This window comes from Heptranchias perlo, chromosome 22 (assembly GCF_035084215.1).
Source record: "Heptranchias perlo isolate sHepPer1 chromosome 22, sHepPer1.hap1, whole genome shotgun sequence".
Taxonomy (NCBI): Eukaryota; Metazoa; Chordata; class Chondrichthyes; order Hexanchiformes; family Hexanchidae; genus Heptranchias; species Heptranchias perlo.
In genome coordinates, this window is record NC_090346.1 from 15,278,345 (window position 1) to 15,297,451 (window position 19,107).

General features: G+C 41.9%; 1 protein-coding gene across 5 annotated transcripts in view; it reads right to left on the minus strand.

Annotated features, from left to right (window-relative positions):
* Positions 1–1,212: 1,212 nt before the first annotated feature.
* arhgap17a (Rho GTPase activating protein 17a) overlaps positions 1,213–19,107 on the minus strand; it is a 108,290-nt gene continuing 90,395 nt past the window's right edge. Inside the window, exons 15-22 of one of the 5 annotated variants that reach the window (XM_068003003.1) lie at positions 18,352–18,443; positions 17,702–17,858; positions 14,136–14,363; positions 9,467–9,636; positions 7,793–8,440; positions 7,061–7,085; positions 2,806–2,852; positions 1,213–2,114 (exon numbers count right to left, since the gene is read on the minus strand). In XM_068003003.1, the coding sequence (XP_067859104.1) occupies positions 1,975–2,114; positions 2,806–2,852; positions 7,061–7,085; positions 7,793–8,440; positions 9,467–9,636; positions 14,136–14,363; positions 17,702–17,858; positions 18,352–18,443 (1,507 nt within the window). In that variant the 3' untranslated portion in view covers positions 1,213–1,974. The remainder of the gene's footprint in view (positions 2,115–2,805; positions 2,853–7,060; positions 7,086–7,792; positions 8,441–9,466; positions 9,637–14,135; positions 14,364–17,701; positions 17,859–18,351; positions 18,444–19,107) is intronic. The other 4 variants (XM_068003008.1, XM_068003006.1, XM_068003007.1 and 1 more) reach the window with 4 other exon arrangements.

Sequence of the window (19,107 nt, forward strand, 5' to 3'; positions counted from 1 at the left end):
TGTGTCATTGATTTTGGCATCTCCAAAGCCTTTGATAGAATTTTGCACTATGCACTTCTAAACAAAATATCATATTGTCTCCCACTAATGTTTATGGATAACGAGTTTACTCTTAAATCATTCTACTTGTGCTATCGTTGATGGCCCATCCTCTGATTTTTTTTCCATTAACTTAGCAGCTCCCGAGGGCTCTGGCGTCACTCCCACTCTATTACTTCTTTGTATCCATGGTCTGTCATCATTCAAACTTATCCACTCTTTTACTGATGATTCCACTCTACATTTGACCAGATGACTCACTCTCAGTGCACATTCTCGGTGAGATGACTGAATCTTTACATCTTGGCCTCCTGGTTTCTTTCAGTTCTTCAAAGCAACAGTTTCTTCAGTCATTCAAGTCAAATAAACATCTCCACCTTTTGCCTTTCACGTCTCCACTCTTAGTTCTTCTACGTTTAATGACATTCTTGGCCCCACAATTACTTCTGGCTTCTAATGGAACTCCACATCTTCTCTATGCTAAAGCTGCCTCCAGGAAGCTTTGGTTTCCACTTATATACCAAATGCTTGTTTTCCTTCAACAACTCTCATTTCTCTATAAAGCTGAAGCCTTTCCAAGACTTGAGTACTCTCGCATATTTGGGGAAACTTTTCTAATACTTCAGCTTGTTGTCTGATAGGTGATACTCCCTCTCTCCTCAGCATTACTTTTCTCATCTCTCTATTCTATTGATGCTACTGCGGTCAGTGTACCTCAGAGCTCTTCTGTCTTGTTCCTCCTAATTTGCAAATATATTGCACTACATGCTCTTCCTTTTCCCTGCATCCTCAATATGTTGCAATTAAGACTACTTGTGCTATCTCCTACTCATAACCTTTTTTCCCCAGAACCTCAAAACTATGGAACTCCTTACCTCCAATAATCTTCGGGTTTTTCAAGTCCAAGTTTGGTATCACCTAATCACTATTTCCTGATTTATCTTGCATCCTGTTCTGCTCTTGTCAATTTTGGTGGTGCATGGGCCTTCATCCTTAACCTGGGTTTGTCAATTTAAATAAAGTGCCATGAACACTTTGAGTCCATGTCCACAAGCAACCAGCTTAGTGGTTCATTTTATTTCCTTTTTAACACATGAGTGTAATTTATACACATTTTCAGAATGTATTTTTGTTTATAATTCAAAACAGATTTTCAGACTAATGAGAACAGTATTAAGATTAATTATTTGTTCAGTTTTAATCAGTTATAAAATTGCCTTGTATGCAAAACAAGACCTAAGGCAGGAAGTGCACTTTATGTTAAACAGAAGAAAATAGCATCAAAGTGAACACCAACCGAGTACAATCGGTTTAGCATTAATCTTACTAGCGATCTGCATTAAGGATAAATACAAATGTACAGATTGAGCAGACTCAGTCTCAGCCCAGTACCATTCTCGTGTATGTGTTGAACTCACAGAAATAATTAACTTGTACAAAATCTGGACACTGCTCAAAGTACAATTTAAAAAAAAAAGAAAAAAAAATGTAAGACCACAGTGAGTTTCCATCCAGAAACTTGGTGACAATTGCACAAGGCACTGTTAACCCAAAAAATGACTGTTAACCCACAGTCAAATTACCAGAGTGGAATTCCTTTTCTTGTAACCTCAGTTTCCTGCAATGAGGGAATGTCTTTCAGCAGCATCTCCTGTCTGAACCACAAACACAAAGTATAGAATCGGTCCCGAGACCGTGATAGTGGCATTGATGAGATTGTGATAGTGGCATTGATGAGACCGTGATAGTGGTATTGATGAGCCTTTTAATCATATTCCATGCAACATGAGCACATCTGGTGGAAAATGAGCAGGTGGGTTTTCTTTCTTTCTTGGGTTTTTTTTTGCCGGTGGCGGGCACATCCTTAGGACAGCAGCAGAATCAAGCTTCTAAGAGTATAGTTTAGCGGTGCAAATGGCGGAGTGTTGGGACTCTTCACAAAGCAGTGCTCTCTGAGTCATTGTCAATGTCCTGCTGCTCGTGTGTTCTAAGTTCCGTGTTGCCTGCAGCAGGCATCAACTCCACAGGAGACTTAGAGTGGTTTGAGTCCTGCTCTTGCACAGTAGAATCAGAATCTAGCAGCAAACACAAAACATCAGTGAGATCCCAAGAAACACTGCAGCATAGTCAGGACACAAGATACCATTCCAGGATAATCTCCCCCGTGACCAGGTCTTCTGAAACCTCCACCATCACAGCAGGGGTGAAGGCTTTAAAGACAAGCATCAAGAGCTGATTCAGTGAGTAGTGCACAATGTTGAAAACCTGACCTTTTATAAACAAAAGAGAACATTTCCAGAACTTCACTACAAATCCAGCCTGTATATAACACACTGCTTCCAGGGATGATACATCATAAATCTTCTATCATCACTTGTACTGTAGTATCTCCTGCACTTAACTGGGGGTAACTCAGCGCCCTCCTACAGTACAGCTCATGGCACTAATAGAACCTTCAGAAGAGCAAGGTACGCTAATAAAAGGCAACCACAAAGATAATATAATATAGAAACTAAAACAGCCAAACTGCTGGTATTTGTACATTAACCACTGAACAGCCCAACCGGATGCTTTAATAGTGCAAATAATTCAGTGTGTATATAGGCATTTTCTCTGATGTCCAAAATTCTTCTTTACCCATGCATTATTAGTACAAGTGCAGGCAAGCAGTGTGTTAAACGGTTAGTTACAGGGCTGGAAAGCATGCATTAAATCAACACTGTGGATTAGCAGGATTAATTGGCCAATCACTTGCCTAAGTCTTACCATAACTTTCCCCATTCTGCTCAAACAGTACTTTGCTGGTCAGACATCTGCATTTTTTAATAGAATAGTTTACAATTAGAAGCCATAATGCTGAAAGGCCTTTTCACATTGGCGGACAGCCCACATAGTGATGAAGGTGCACACTAGTGCATATCATACACTGTACACCTGCAATGTCTAACAGCTCTGTGTCAGCTAAAGGGCTGCCGGGTCTGATACACAGACCAACAAACATCAGTTCATCCACTATCAGCACAATTCAACTTGTTCTCAGATAGATCTCCTCTGTTGTGATGGTCATTGAAGACCTGGATGGGTCCAGCAGCCTAGAGGCCACAACTATCAGCACAGATTTAAATTTTTGCATGTGGATCCAAATGGAGGTAAATTTTACCCGTGCTCTTTAGAGTAAGTAAAATGCTCTATGAGACTTTGAAAGCAATTTAACCCACTCTGAGTACAGGGGATATAATTCACTGATTATACAACAAACTTTCCAACACGGGTATAGGGATCACACACCAATGATACAGTACCTGCTGTATCACTGCCTCCTGCCTCATGTGTGCTTTGCATGATTTTATCACCCTAATTACAGAGAAACAGCTTGGACAAATAGTTATGGCTGCACGTTTATCACAGACTGCATTTTTTCCATGGAACGGATCTTTTCTATGGAGTTCCTGAATCTCCATGAAGTCGGGGGAACCTGATGATTTGTACATGAATACTTTATTTGAAATTTAAATGAATTTTAAGAGAACTTTGCGGGAATCATTAGGAACTCCCCTCACCCTTCCAAACTAGGTGGAGCTTTTAGGGACTGTGAAAAAGATAAAGATCACATAAAAGAATCGCCACATCCAACAAGCCAGACTACAAACGCAAGTCTTCATCGTTTGTGTTAAGTGGAGTTTTTTGGGGAGGGAAAGTTGCTGCTTTTTGCTTCTCACAATGATATGGTTGTTGCACAGTGGGGAGGTGTTGACACTGTGGAATGCTGGAAGAATTTTTAGCATCTGGCAGCACCAGGAATTCCCATTTCGCCTTTTATTTCATTTTTTTAAAACACTAATGTTTAAGCCTTCTGATATCAAGAGTGTGACCTGATTAAGCTTGTTTAAACTCAACAAATATTCTCCAAAAGATGGATTCCAAATTAGGGTTAAACGATAAAATGCCAGGGTCAACGTACTGCAATTCTGGTCATTGAATGCAATCGTTTTTCCTGTTTAGTGCAAGTAGCACGTCATCTGACCATACCAATGGACAGCATTAACGGGCAACTGATCAAAGTTTCATGGGGGAGGAGATACTGAGGATGCAGCTAATGATGCATGTCAACTTCTTTTAGCACTATACTTTGTGAAGGGAGGTGTGAACATTTATTTGAAGAATTTTATTTGCTTCAAATATTCTATTTTATTTTTGACCTGAGAAAGCACATACTTGCTGACAACTGATTTTGCCTGATTGTTTGACCAGAATTCAGGAAAAAGCAAAATATGAAAATTAGAAGTGTCTTTTATTACCAATTTTGACCCTAAAATGGAAAAATAAACATTTAGCAATAAATTGAAACATATCTAAAACAACCTGCTTGTTTGTCTTCCCTCCCCATTTATTTTTTTCTAACATTTCAGCTTTATTTATTTTTAACTGTCTAATATAACCTTTATTTCTATTGTTAAGCTTTAAATGTTTTATTTACCTTCCTTACTGTGTTGTCCAGGTCCCACATTGAAAAAATAGGAAGCCCAGAGCAACTGAATGCAACTCCAGATGCTGGGTTTTTATCAAATTGAGGCATAGAAGCCAACAACATGAGCAGATTGACTACTGTTATGATTTTGTGTGCCTAAGTAAGATTATCACCATGGGACAAATTTAGCTGATCCGAAGCTAAGCATACAGCCTAATCGTGCCAGAAATTATATCTCATCTATGTGATGCGGGAGAGATTAATAAACCAAATACAGAATTGGCTCTCAATAACTGAAACATTTGAGAAAAGATGAATATCAGTCACTGGGAATCTGCTGATCCAGAACATCCTCTCTGGCTGAGTTAGTTACTGGGTGAGACTGCAGTTTTGAAACATCTGCAATTCTCTGATCTACTATTCTCCTACATTAAGTAATTAAAGAGTCTTCAAACTAACCAAACATTTTGGATTTGTTTTAATTTGACAAAACATTTTCCATCGGATGGGTTTATCACCAAATAGCAAACATAACATAAACTAGGTACAGAGGCACTGGGGAAACTATTCAGTTGTAACTAAAGCTAAACGGTTACAACATACACAAAATGCTGGCAAGGTCACATGCCCAAAGGAAGCAGCTGGATTGCACAAGTATTCTACATCGGGGAGCGGGGGGATCAATTAGCATTAGAACATGCTCTAAAATCCTCATGCAAATTGCAAATGTGTTGAACATTACCATAATTACAAACAGCCCATAATGCACAACACATCTCCTCAGGCTCCCACACAGTTGGCATTGCTGCCCATTCAATCTAAGGACCACCGTTCAGACAAGCATATCTGTGGTTAGGGCAAGGTAGGAATTATGTCCTCTAAATTAGTTCAATACAGGAATAAAGATGCAATAAATAGCAATTCCGGAGGAAGAACCAGAGTTCCTGTATTCAATCTGAATTGAAATCTACCACCATTATAATAACACCCTACATTACAACAGTCACTACACTTCAAAAAGTATTTACTTGGCTGTAAAGCGCTTTGGGACAACCAGAGGTTGTGAAAGGTGTTATATAAATCCAAGTCTTTCTTTTTTTCACTATGCTATATCTGTGTGAGCCAATTACCACAACACTGTGCTGTAAGCGTCATTTTGCAACAGCCATTTTCTCCTCATCCTCTGAATACCATCCTGTACCGTCCCACTCACTCATCACATCCTCACTGACCTACATTGGCCCCTAGTCCCCCAACATCACAAATTTAAAGTTCTGATCCTTGAGTTCAAATTGCTTCATGGTCTACCCCTTCCATATCCCTGTAACCTCCTTCAGTTCAACAATCCCTCCCCCCAAACTCTCCTTTCCTCCGACCTCTTGTGCATCCTCCTTCCCTAGGTCTCACTCTCTGTATCTCCCTCCCTAAATGCCACTGCCTCTCCACTTCCCTTTTCTCTGTAAAACCCAATCTTTTGGTTGCCTCTCTTAATCTCTCGTAATTTGGCTCAGTATCTGTATTTTTTCTCATGCCACTATGAAGCTGTTTGGCAGATTTTTCTGCATTAAAGGTGTTATATAAATGCAAACTGGTGGTCTTGTCCTCAAAGCAGTGAGCTTTGCTGGGGCACAGTTCTTTAGCCAGCATTGACACTAGTATTTAGCCCAAGTGGCTATTCTTCATCTTCATCTGTAATAGTTGAACCCAACCACCTTCTTACGCAGCATCCACATATGCAAATTTCCAACAGGACCTGCAGGATTGCAACCCTGTTTGAGTCCCGCACTGCCACCGAGTTGAGAAACTATGTCAACACTGGCCAGGGAGTGTAGTTGGGATATTCCCAGTCTGCCTGTATCATACCGCAACCCATTCTTATCCAGAGCTGATCAGCAGGGGGTGGGGGGGGGGGGGTGGGGGGGAGATCTCTGTAACTTAGTTATCATCACACTGTACGACAAGTCCCACTCTTCATTATAAGACTCTGTTACAACACTGTTATAGGGTTCCAGGACCCCAGTTTGATTTCATATTCCACTTGACTCTCCACTACTTGATGCTCACTTCCACTACAAAATGCAACGTCTCCAGAGTATCAGGTTACAATGCAAAAGAATATTTTTTATTGCAGGCTCCAATTGTTTTGGGAAAGATTTTATGACTTCACTTTCCTTCTGCTCCCCCTAGTGGACAGTTCAGTCCACCTACATGCAATGTCAATGCCATTCCCCCATGAGGTGGTTTAATGAAAGGGTTGTGGTATAAAGTAAGTCAGAACTAAACATAGTCATTCATGTCAAGAGTCACAAAAACAAGCCTTCCACTGCTTGTCTCATGTGAAGTTATTCTGAAGGGAAGTGAGAGTACAGTATGAACACTGGGGAACTTAATCTCCAAGTGTTGGGCATTACTTCATACATAGACGCTGCAAAAAAGTCAGGCGCTAATTTTAGCATGATATCAAAAGCACATCAGACACAACTTTGACAAAGCACTGCCGAGCGAGCAACAGCACGACTAGCTGCTAGTGCAAAGGGTTTGAAATCTACCAACCTCGCCGCAGCGTCTCCTCCCAAACCTGTGAAGGCATTGCCAGGTAAAGTTGTTAGTCACAAAATAATTCACTATATTAATGTCAACTCAATCATATCTGGGAAAGAACCTTCATGAAGGACTAATCATTTCTAATGATTAAAAAACAAGTTGAGTACTAGTTTTGATTTCTGAGTATGAAAATCTAAACTTGGATCCCTGAAAATTTCTGTACAGTCTCTTTGGGTACAGTGCACCTTATCTGAAAAATCTTCACCAGCTGTTCAAAACTGCCCCTCTCCTCCTCTGAAAGCACATTACCAATTATTTCCTTCTCCATCCACTGGCATCATTGGAGTCTGATCAACCATTCACTACACCTCGTTTACAGGAATTCTCTCCCAAAACCTCTCTATCTTGCTACATCTCCCTCTGCCTTAAAATGTTTTTTAAAAACCTTTTGCTTTGGTGTCTTCCTTCCCCCTCTCCCACTAATTTTTCCTGCTTTGTCATTAAGGCAGGTTTAAAGATCCCTCTAGAATCTCATTTTTAAAACAGAGTTCTGGTACTGACTGACGTGATATCTTAACAATTTTCATTTACTGCATTAAGACTTCAAAATGATTAAGAGTTTGGATTTCTTAGAAATGTAATACAACTACACTGGAGTGAGAGTCTGATTCCTAGTTATCCTCTGTTTGTACATATAAAAGACAAATTATAAATATCTGCTGGCTGTTTGAAAGTACTCACCAGTAACTATTTTTGAAGCTGTAGCTGCCACATTGGACAATGCATGCTCTACAGGAGCGGAAGAGTTTGTTGCAGGTGCCGTTACAGGTGGCTGCGGAGGTGGTGGAACATTGGGTCGATTTCTTGGTTTTGGTACTGGTCGTGCCCTCGGCAAAGTGGCAAACTGCGGGGGAAGAGAATGTTGGTACTGCAGGTCCTGATTTGCTGGGAAGCCCTGGGCATGTGTAAAGTGCTGAGTTATGTGGAAGCTCGCACCATGTGCCCCTGATGGAGGAGTGTTGGGGGGAGTTGGTGTGCCAGGTGGGCTATTGGAGGACTGATCCGTTGCTTGCTCACAGGGTGCCTTACACTGATACGGATTGGTAGGCTGAGCTGGAGGTTGAGGTGGGGGATGACTGGGGGCATGAATAACCATTTGATTACTAGAATGCCTGCGTGGCTGTATTGTAGGTTGAGAAAATGACTGGCCATGGGATTGAACAGGACTCTGGTTTCCAGGCTGACCCGGAGATGGATTGGTAACTTGGCTAGGCTGTTTTGGTGAATGCGAAGAAGCTTGGTTAGCAGGTTGGTTAGTTCCATGACCCACAGGTTGTCCATGAGGTGGATTTGAAGGTTTTGGAGGAGCAGGAGCAGGCTTTTTTGTTGCTTAAAAGGGGGGAAAAAAAAGAATTTCAGTTAGTTTGAACATTGGAGTCACAAGATCACAAGCTAATTGCAGATGAGGAAGGCCATTCGGCTCATTTTAATTCATCCACTCAGGAAGATCCGAAAGTCCCCCTATTTTACTATCTAATTGATTCTTAAATGATTCCAGGGTTATTGCCTCCACTACTCTATTTAGAAGTCCATTCCTTAAGTTGATTACTCTGTATGCAGAAGAATTTGCTGATATCAATCCTAAATTTACCTTTTACTAGTATGAGGACACGATGGGCCAAAGGGCCTCTATCCGTGCTGTATAACTCTAACTTGTGTCTCCTTGTTCTACTCTTTCCATTGAATTTAAACTAATGTTTCTGATTTACTTTATCCATTCCCATAACTATCTTATATAGCTCTATATGATCATCTCTCAGATGTTTTCTTTCCAGGTTGAAAAAGCCAAGTTTCTCCACTCCTTCCTCATAACTCAGCCCTTTCACACTAGGGATCAGCCTCATGGCTGTTCAATGCACTACCTCCAGTGCTTGAATGTCTTTCTTGAATCTCGCTGACCAGAAATTAACACAGTATTCAAGGTGCAGTCTGACCAGAACACTATAAAATTTGATGATTAAAAGAAAGAAAAATGAATGAAAGAAAAAGAATGAGAAAAAGAAAGAAAGAAAGAAAGAAAGATTTGAGCCTTTTCAATGGAGCGGAGAAGCTTAAGGGGCGAGTAGTTGAGGCAGGGACCATTGGATCTTTTAAGGGAAGAGTAGATAAACATCTGAAACAAAGGAAATTACAGGGCTATGAGGGGAGAGTAGGGCATTGGGATTAGTTTTGGATTGCTCTAAGAAAGAGCCAATACTTACTCCAGGACTTCCTGATGCTATGGAAAATATTCTATTCCCCAGCAGTGATATCCTTTAAGAATAAGGTAAATTCATCCACATTCCACTTTCTCAAACATAGGACATGGTCCTAACACAAAGTTCTAGATGCTATTCATCTGTAATGAAAACTCACCTCTTCTGATTACATGTGGGCTGGGACCAGTTGTAACTGATCCTGGAGCAACATTGAGCTGGCTGGGCCCTGTGCCAGCTGGTTGTGATGGGCTCTGTCCTGCACTGGGTATGCTGGCACCATTCCTCACAGGTGGCGGAGTGCTAGCAGGATCTTTGGACTTTGAAAGGCTGAAGGATTTAAAGGTTATTGATATGAGATCTGAACAGAAGGTGAACTCTATAAATACAGTATTCCATAAAGGACTCAAAATTGCAAATGTTTTATCCAGACAGTTGTCTATTTTAATGATCAAATGTATCACCACCCTGAGTGATACTAGTGGAAGTTGTTGGATCCCACAACTGTCTGGGCTAAAGTCACTTTTAAACATTAGAGAGAGGATGAAAACAAATCATGATCAAAAATTGTAACTAGATGTTTAAAGTGCCCTGAGAATCTCATCAGGTTATGTGACATATGCTAATCAGCAACTGATGGCCTCAGTGAGACACAAAATGATTTCCTTAATGCCTTTTTTTCCTGATCAGTCACCAAAAGGCCACAACATGCAGTAACTGATGTGCCACAGTCTCCACAAGAGGAGTTCTTTACCAGCTACAATGCAGGGGGAAGATGTTGAAAGAAGACTTAGAAAAAAAGTGCGCAAGAATGGAAAGGTGGGGGGAGGAGATTACATATCAACTTTATCTAAATTCGCCAGATAGCGTGCAGCCTAGGGGATCGAATGGTGAGAGAGAGAGAAAAAAGGCAAAAAATATATATTCAGTAAACTTTTTACAGTGTATCATTTTAGTGAAAATTTAGTGGAGTTTACAGTACCGTTTTCTAGCCAAGCTTATTTACAGTTTTCACATGGATTATATAAATCAGATCAGATATGTCTCGTTCATTTTGGTTTCAGAATCTATTTGATGTATCTCACTCCTTTTTTTAAAAAATGAAATCAGCTGTTTTTCCAATAGGTCTGCAATCTGTCTGATTTCACTTCAACATTCCCCAATGTTGGTAGCTCTGACCTTCATAGAAACAAGACACTCCCTTGCTCCAGTACTCCCCCTTTCTTTGAGAGCCACAATACACCCATCCCCCTTGAATACTTTAAGGCATCTTCAATTTTCAAAGCAAACACAGCTGGTTTATCCAGTAACACTGGTAAAGCCACTTCCTGTAAATTTGAACTGAGGGTTAGAATATAGTGGAACTGGAGCAAGGCAGAACATGTTGATGCACAGCTCTGTGAGAAGAAACAAACCAGGCTACTGCCAGCCTCGGAACAGAGTGAAAAGCCACGCAAGAGTTTGACTTGGATTGGTTAGAAACAAAAACACTCTTTATGATAGGATGGAAATTTAAGTCATTACAACAGTTCAGTTTAGATGCGAAATCTACTCTCTGTATTAATTCAAAAGTTACTGGCAGTGTCACATTCAAGTGAACCCTTTAACAGTTAAAAATCTAAAGAATTCCTGTAGCTGCATGAATCAGGTCTCCAGTAACTAGCAATTCATCAGAAAACACACCCCTTTTACCCAGTGCTGGAACATGAGGACTTAAAACTGAAACACTCCTTCAACATTCCCGTTGCTGTAATTCTAGTTTGAGCGTGGGGAAGTTGTACATCGGCCAAATATTTGTAAACTCTATGCAAATAAAAACCTTTGAAACGTTGGTACAGATTGTTTTAAAGATACTGGCCCTGAATTTCCTCGGGGTCTGCGGTGAAGTATGGATGCAAGGTGGTCAGACAAGGACAGGAAATGGGGGTGAGATCTGATGATGCCAGGTCTCCGTCTTAAAGGAACGTCCACAGGGATTCCATTTGAGGAACTCCACAGTTGCTCCCACCCCTCCCCCCACCTTACAGTCTGATGCATTAAAAGAAAAGGAACAGCCTGATGGTGTCATCTGCTGGAGCCCTGCTATGTACTGTAAGTCAGAAAGACACCAGCATACAGTACATTGGAAGGGCCGAAGTGGGACCATAGAAATGCTCCAGGCCAGGTTCATGGCTGAAACACTCCAATACTGGAGTTCTGGCTCCAAGTGAAATTGTCCCTCTTATAAAGGAACCAATTTCACATGCACTCTGCGTTTCCAGCCAGACCTACCAGATGTGCCCACATGTGGGCTGTTTGGTGCTGCTACATTTTGCTCCCCATCCCCAAGCAGGTGGCCATCTGCCATTACTAGTGTAGGTGTCAGCCGCCATTATGCAGATAGCCTGACCCCGAGATCTCTGACTGGGTCAAACACTAGGGTCAGTGGTAGGGTTACAGTGATGGAGCAGGATCACGTTATTTTCGGGCCCACTGTATTAAGAGATGGTCCATTAATGCATGATTACAAATAGCAAGTTCTTGTTCTCTTTTCCCAACAACTTCTCCACTTAGCTTCACTTCCCACAGGACTAAGATCAAGCAAACTTGGGTCAACAATAAGTTCTAGTTGGTAAAAGCATCTTCCATGCTGCACAACCAATGGTGATACTGATAATGGATTGCATCTCTGAGGACAAATTTTGAATTTTTCTAACTTCAACTCCACCAAATTATTTTCATGTATTTAGCACTGACAGATCTATTGCAACAATACTACAAAATACTTAGCTTCATAAACTGTGGGCATTACTCGGAAACAACTTTCAGACTGCTCGGTGAATGCACAAAGCCCTTGGAGAGACTTCAGATAGTCGGTTTGATAAAGGACCCAATCTGAATGATTTGTTACTGGGATTGTTAGGTTGGATGGGTAGGGATCCTCTTAAGATGTATTTCACTCCATTCCCACCTGTTACGTAAATGTTAAGAGTTCACATGCTAAATACTCAAATATTGCATAGTCTGAAAACACTATCACTGATAGGAGCCCAGGAATCTGATAATGATTGGCACAGAACTTACTGTTGAACAGGGAATATTTGACTGCTTCTACAGCAGTGCATGCACAGACATATACAGGAGATATATATATGTGTAGACATGAGAATTTGAAAATCGAACTGCAGTGCAGGAACAACCATAAAATGGCTTGTGTTAGGACTCAATCATAAGTTAAACTCAATAACATTTGTCAATCTGTCTAAACCCCAAACCTTTCATCAAGTGTAAGGTAAGTTCACCCTATACTGCCTCATATACTTGCCAGGTGCCATGTTGAGGGATAGTTCAGTAATCACTTCACACATCAGATTGGGCTTTGAGTGAACAGCAAGAAGGATATCACATTGAAATGGGTTTTTTAGGTCATTTGGTGTATAGGTCACAATACGATAGACTTCCACTGCTAGGTGAGAGAGGGAGGAGACATCTTTAAATGTAATACGCAGGGTGCAACAAGCAATAAAGGGAAGAATTAAAATTATAACCTCCATACAGATTGGGACAGAACAAGTAGGAAAGGGAATAGATTTATTAAATTAATTTAAGATGGCTTCCTAAAGCAGCAGGTCTTCAAATAAGGATATTAAGGGATATGGAGAAAAGACAGGGAATTCGAATTAAAAAGATAGTGCTGTAAATGGCTAACAAAAATGGCAGAGCAGGCTTAATGGGCCAAATAGCTTACTCCTGTTGCTATGATCCAAACGAAGTCTACAAGACAGCAGTTAAGAGAACATTATCAAAGTATATAATATTAAATTGACAGATAAAATAAACCCAGATTATTACTTCAAAGTAAGCCAGGAAAGTAGGATTAGGGAATAGAAATCAAAATTAGTGAAAAGTAAATTTAAAACCGTTCAGAGTAATAGGATTTTATATCATGTCTGCATTGGAGATCTATCCATTTTGTTCCATTCCCCAGCGCTTTTAAATTTTTCTTTTTCAAATATTTATTCACTTCCCTTTTAAAAAGCTATTATAGATTCTGCTTCCGCCGCATGTTTCAGGCACAGCATTTCGGCTTAAAAAAATTCCTAACCTCTTCTTCCATTCTTTCGATGATGCTCTCTAACTACCAACTCAATGACCATGGAAATAGTTTCTCTCAAAAATTATCAAACCCGCTCATCATTTGAACACCTCTATCAGCTACAATCATAGAAGTTTACAATACACAAGGAGGCCATTCAGCCAGTCAATCTGGGCCAGCTCTTCGCTGGAGCAATCAAAAGCCAATTCCATAGCAATCCAACATTAATCACAAAATGTCTTTACTCAGATAATGATAAATATTTGAAATAATTTGCTAGGTATGGCAGTGGAGGCAAAAAGTCTAGGGAATTCAAAACACAGCTAGGGAATTGAGGTATTAAGAAGAAGGAGCTTTGTTGGGCCTGATGGCCTTTTCTCATCCCTAAATGTTCTTTACATTCTAAAACACTCTTGGGTGTTACTTTGTTGCATTCTGTAACAATTATATGAAGGCACTTTCACTCACTAGCTTCAACGGATAACATGGATGACAATCAAGAGTTACGATGTACATAGGAACAGGAATAGGCCATTCAGCCACTCAAGCCTGTTCCGCCTGATACGTCAGGAATTATGTTTTTTTTCTCTTTTCATGCTGTAGGTGAGGACACATCCTCAAATCTGCTAAAATGTCTTTATGGGTGATCCTTCAATGGAGATTGTCTTTCAGAGTTGGTGAGTGACGGAAGCTTCCAGATTTCCCCTAATTGCCTTGTTTCTAGTATAACCCCTTCCAAGTGCTATTTTCTTACCTGTGTTCATCAGTTTCTTGAGGCTGCGGCTCTGTCACATTACCAGCAGGAGGGAGAGCAGCAGCTGCTGGGCAGGGGTCAGGGCCCAAGCCTGATGGCTGCTGCTCATTGATAGATACAGCCTCGACAGGAGGGGGAGGCGGCTGGACAGTTGGGGATGTGTGCTTCCTGGTCAGAGTGCCAGCTCTGCGAGGATTCAACTGAGGCTCAATAACCTTTACACCCAGGCTACAGAGAGAAGAGAAAGTGAACACAGACCATGCACATCACAGCTAACATACACATGTAAACTATTCCAAAGACAACTACAATCAAGTGCCAGACAGGGGAAGAATGCACAGCACAACGAAAGCTTGAACTTACATAGATGCACGGATGCGAAAAAGCTTTTAGTCATGAGCTTAGGGTACAAGTTAATCCATGCAGTCCACAGACTGGATGCTTTGACTTGAGCATGACAACTTCAAACACAGCACAGGCACAAGAGGATGTGTAAAATTATTGGGGTTTAAATAAGTAACATTTACAGGATGCCCATTTGAGCCATTTTGCAGCCAGGATGAAGTCAACAGGGCAAATCGTCGCTGGGTCAAAATCCTGGAACTCCCTTCCTAACAGCACTGTGGGAGAACCTTCACCACATGGACTGCAGCGGTTCAAGAAGGCGGCTCACCACCACCTTCTCAAGGGCAATTAGGGATGGGCAATAAATGCCAGCCTCGCCAGCGACGCCCACATCCCATGAACGAATAAAAAAAAATAAAAGAGCTAACTAAAAGATCCAACTGATCATCATTAAATACTGAAAGATTTGGGTCTCCTTGGGAGCATTTTATATGCCCTCTGCACGGCACTTCCAAGTCAGATATGGACATTCGGACAGCACTGTCATGGACTCAGCTGCTCAGACAGAACATGCTGGACTTTTAGGCCTGCTGTTTGTATGTCCAGGGTCTTCACTGGAACATGCACTAAACTCTTAACTTCATCAGCACAATGCATTTATCATATAGAAGAGAGGCACCCTGCAAAACATTTAAAGGTGGGGAGAACTCAAATTATAATACCTTGATACCTTCCTTATGCTGCAAGGAGGGGAGTTGTTTTGTTTTTTGGGGGGGGGGGGGGGGAGGGAAGAGGGGCATGTAAAGAGAACAGTTATTGACTATCTGCATCTAAACAACTGTAATGAATCATTTATCAGTGAAATTACTCAGAGCTGAACATAGTCCATTCACTTGAAACAATTCCCAAAGTTTTATCTGACAGAGTTACAGGACTACGCACACCCATTGTGTGCATTCACTAGTATCCTCATGAGTACCTCGTACAAAGAAGGCACAAGGTCTTCACACAATCTTTTTGCATCTTACAGAGAACACCTTTTCCATATCAGTACTCAGCAGCAGTGGTGTCTGCCTCTATCAACTCAATAAATATTGTGACACTGTCAAAGCCATTCATCAACATAGAGGATCAGCTGTCATAGGCTGGATCTGGCCCATGTGTCCGTTACACATTGAATAATATTTAGGTAAATCAAGAATTTCCATTTCATTGCTTAAAAACTCCTGTGTAAACAACAGAAAAAATATGTAAACAGGCATTCCCCATTATTTAATTTGAACCTTCTTTTTAAAAAAAAAGTTACATTTGTTACAAATATTACTGAGAGACAAACATATACAATGGAGAATGGAGTGAAAAATTCTCTAGTAAAAATTTTTGGCATTCCTGTAAACCGTATACAAAACTAGGAGACCATGGGCTCGATTTTAAAACCGAGCCAGGAAGGGGGTGGGTCAAATTGAGGACAGGAAACCCATACGATTTTGATGTAAGGATGTCTTTTTTTTTGTCGGTTTGCCGTCCGACTGACCGGCCTGATTGACTGAGGACAGCCCGTCAGTCAGGAGACCAGCCAGGGAAAGGACGTGTTCAGGAAGTCTTTTTGTATGGATGGGGCGGCGGGGGCACAGGAAGGCACAAGTTGGCACGGGGGTCCTGAGTCATGTTGGGGTGGAGACCGGGGGTCAGTCACCCCGGGGGGGGGGTGGGGTGGTGTCGGGATCAGGGGTCATTGCAGGGGTCCACGATCGTTGAGGGGAAGGATCGAGGATCGGAGTGAGGGGAGGATCGGGGTCGGGTGTCTGCGATCGTTTGGGGGGGCAGGGGTAGTGGGTAGTGTAGGTGCAGGTGGGCTTGTTGAGCCTGGGGGAAGCACTCCTGCTCCTCCAGGCCCACAAGCTTCTAGGCACCTGTTAGTCTCAGGCCTTCTCGCCTCCTTTCATGAGGCGTAAAACAGAAGGCCCGAGAATCCCAACCCCTTGGGAAGTCCAGAAAAATGGAGGCCCGAAGCCTCCTGAAAAGATTTTAAGGCCCGACCCACCTCCTGGGAGCAGGTTGGTCGCCCGTCTCTCTTCCAGCCCCAGTGAAAACCGGAAATAGGCAGGTTGGAGGCGGGTCTGAAATGGTGGCAATTTTCAATGCCCACCCCCCGACCCCGATTTTTCACTTTGAAAATTGAGCCCCATGTGTGAAACAGTGAAATTCTTTGGCAAACAAGACTAAACACAGTGAGGAGGTAAAACTACATGGTACATAATGAATAAAAGCATCCCTGGTCCTATACAATTTCTGTTGGATTACCTTACATAGATGCAACAAATTGAGTAGGTTGTGGGACTGATACATCAGATCAGCCCAAACCAAAGAGCAAGTCAAGCCGTTCTGGGAACTGATGAGCCTTTAGTGCAGTCTGAGCTGCAGTGGGGTTGGACTAGCCCATAGTGGAGAATGGGCAAGCTACATCGGTGATTGAGCAGCCCATATTTGATTGTATGGTATCTCAGATGATGCTGCATAATTACATAGAATTGCATAGAATGTACAGCACAGAAACAGGCCATTTGGCCCAACAGGTCCATTCTGGAGTTTATGCTCCACATAAGCCTCCTCCATCCCTACTTCATCTCACCCTATCAGCATATCCTTCTATTCCTTTCTCCCTCATGTGTTTATCTAGCTTCTGCTTAAATGCATACACTTCCTATATGCATAAAAAGCATATTAACATGTGTACTAAGTTGGTGTCCGCTTGGCTCAATTGGTAGTACCTTCACCACGGAAGATTGTGGGGTCAAACTCCAAAAGAAATTTCAGCACATAATCCAGGCTGACACTTTACTGAGTGCTGCATTATCGGAGGTGCTATCTTTCAGACGAAACATTAAACCGAGGCCCCCGTCTCCTGTTGAAGTGAACTAAAGGTTCCCACAGCACTATTCAAAGAAAAGCAGGAGGCTCTCCCAAAGGTATCCTGTCCTGCCAACACCAAAAACAGATTATCTGGTCATTTACTCATTTGCTGTTTGCAGGAACATACTGTGCGCAAATTGGCTGCTCCGTTAAAACAGTGATTTGCACTTCAAAAAATAATCTATTGATTTTGGGACATTCTGAGGTCGAGATGCGATGTTTCGTAAATTCAAGTTGTTTCTTTCATACATCTCAAAGAGGAACTAAAACTTGGTAAGGTTATAAATCCTGCGCTGCAGTGAACATACCTGTCTTTTTTCGGTAAATCTTCAACTACTGCCACACTTACAGGCCTCTTTCTCTCCAGCGTACTACTGTCATAGTCACCTCCAAACATGGACAGATTATTAAGGTGATTGGCAGGAGTCATTGGCGTAAACATGCCTGACACGTTGAAATCTAAGTCTGTTAAAAACAACAGTAAAAAGGTCACTATAATTGTTTCTCTGTGAAAGGAGTAAAAACCTCCAACCGTCCCACACAGCAGTCATCTCTAAATCAGGTCAAACAAAACTATCGAGGTAGCAATTCACAAGTGTTGCGAAAAGAAGCAAAAGAAATCAGTTTCCTAGAAGTAAAGGGAATTAGGGGTTACGGGGAGCGGGCAGGAAATTGGACATGAAGCTGAGTTCGGATCGGTCAAGGCCCTGTGGGTGGCGGAGCGGGCCCAGGGGCTGAGTGGCCGGGTCCTGCTCCTACTTCTTGTGTTCTTTAGATTTGAGGTTAGGATCAGATCAGCCATGATCTTATTGAATGGCGGAGCAGGCTCGAGGGGCCGATTGGCCTACTCCTGCTCCTATTTCTTATGTTCTTATGTTCTTAAATGGCACAATTAACATTGCGGGAAACTATATTGTCAAACAAACCAATCCAAAAGGCAACACCGGTTAGTACTCACCATCCGGGAAGAACCAGTCTGCATGCTGGAGGATTGGCTCAATGATCGTAACCACGTGGACAGAGGTAGCTGCTGCCAAATCTGCAAGCACTCTTAGAAGGAGAAAAATAAAAGGTGCATTTTATAAATGTTCGAAATCATTCAACTTGTTCACAGTGGATATTCCAAATTGTCAAATGCATGTTATCGGCACTGCAGATTTGAAAAAAAAATGATATTCCTCTGCGGGCTCATACTAGAAATTCAGAAATAAATATTAATACAAAGTGGGATTTGTGGTTTTTACCCAAATGTGTATTAGAGCCAAAATAAAAATAAAAATTCAGAACTATTCCTGTGGTTTGACACTAAAATATCAACATGGTTTGATGAGCTGTACTGTGTTCGTATGTGAGCCCTATTGAAGGAGCTACTCTGTCAATATTGAGCTCGCCATTGGTCTTTGCCACGAACTCCATTCCTTAGCCACTGACTCCATCCCTCCCCGTGGCCACTGTCTGAGGCTGAACCAGACCGTTCGCAACCTTGGCGTCCTATTTGACCCGGAGATGAGCTTCCTACCACATATCCACTCCATCACCAAGACCGCCTACTTCCACCTTCGTAACATCTCCCGTCTCCGCCCCTGCCTCAGCTCATCTGTTGCTGAAACCCTCATCCTTACCTTTGTTACATCTAGACTTGACTATTCCAATGCTCTCCTGGCTGGCCTCCCATCTTCCACCCTCCATAAACTTGAGGTCATCCAAAACTCTG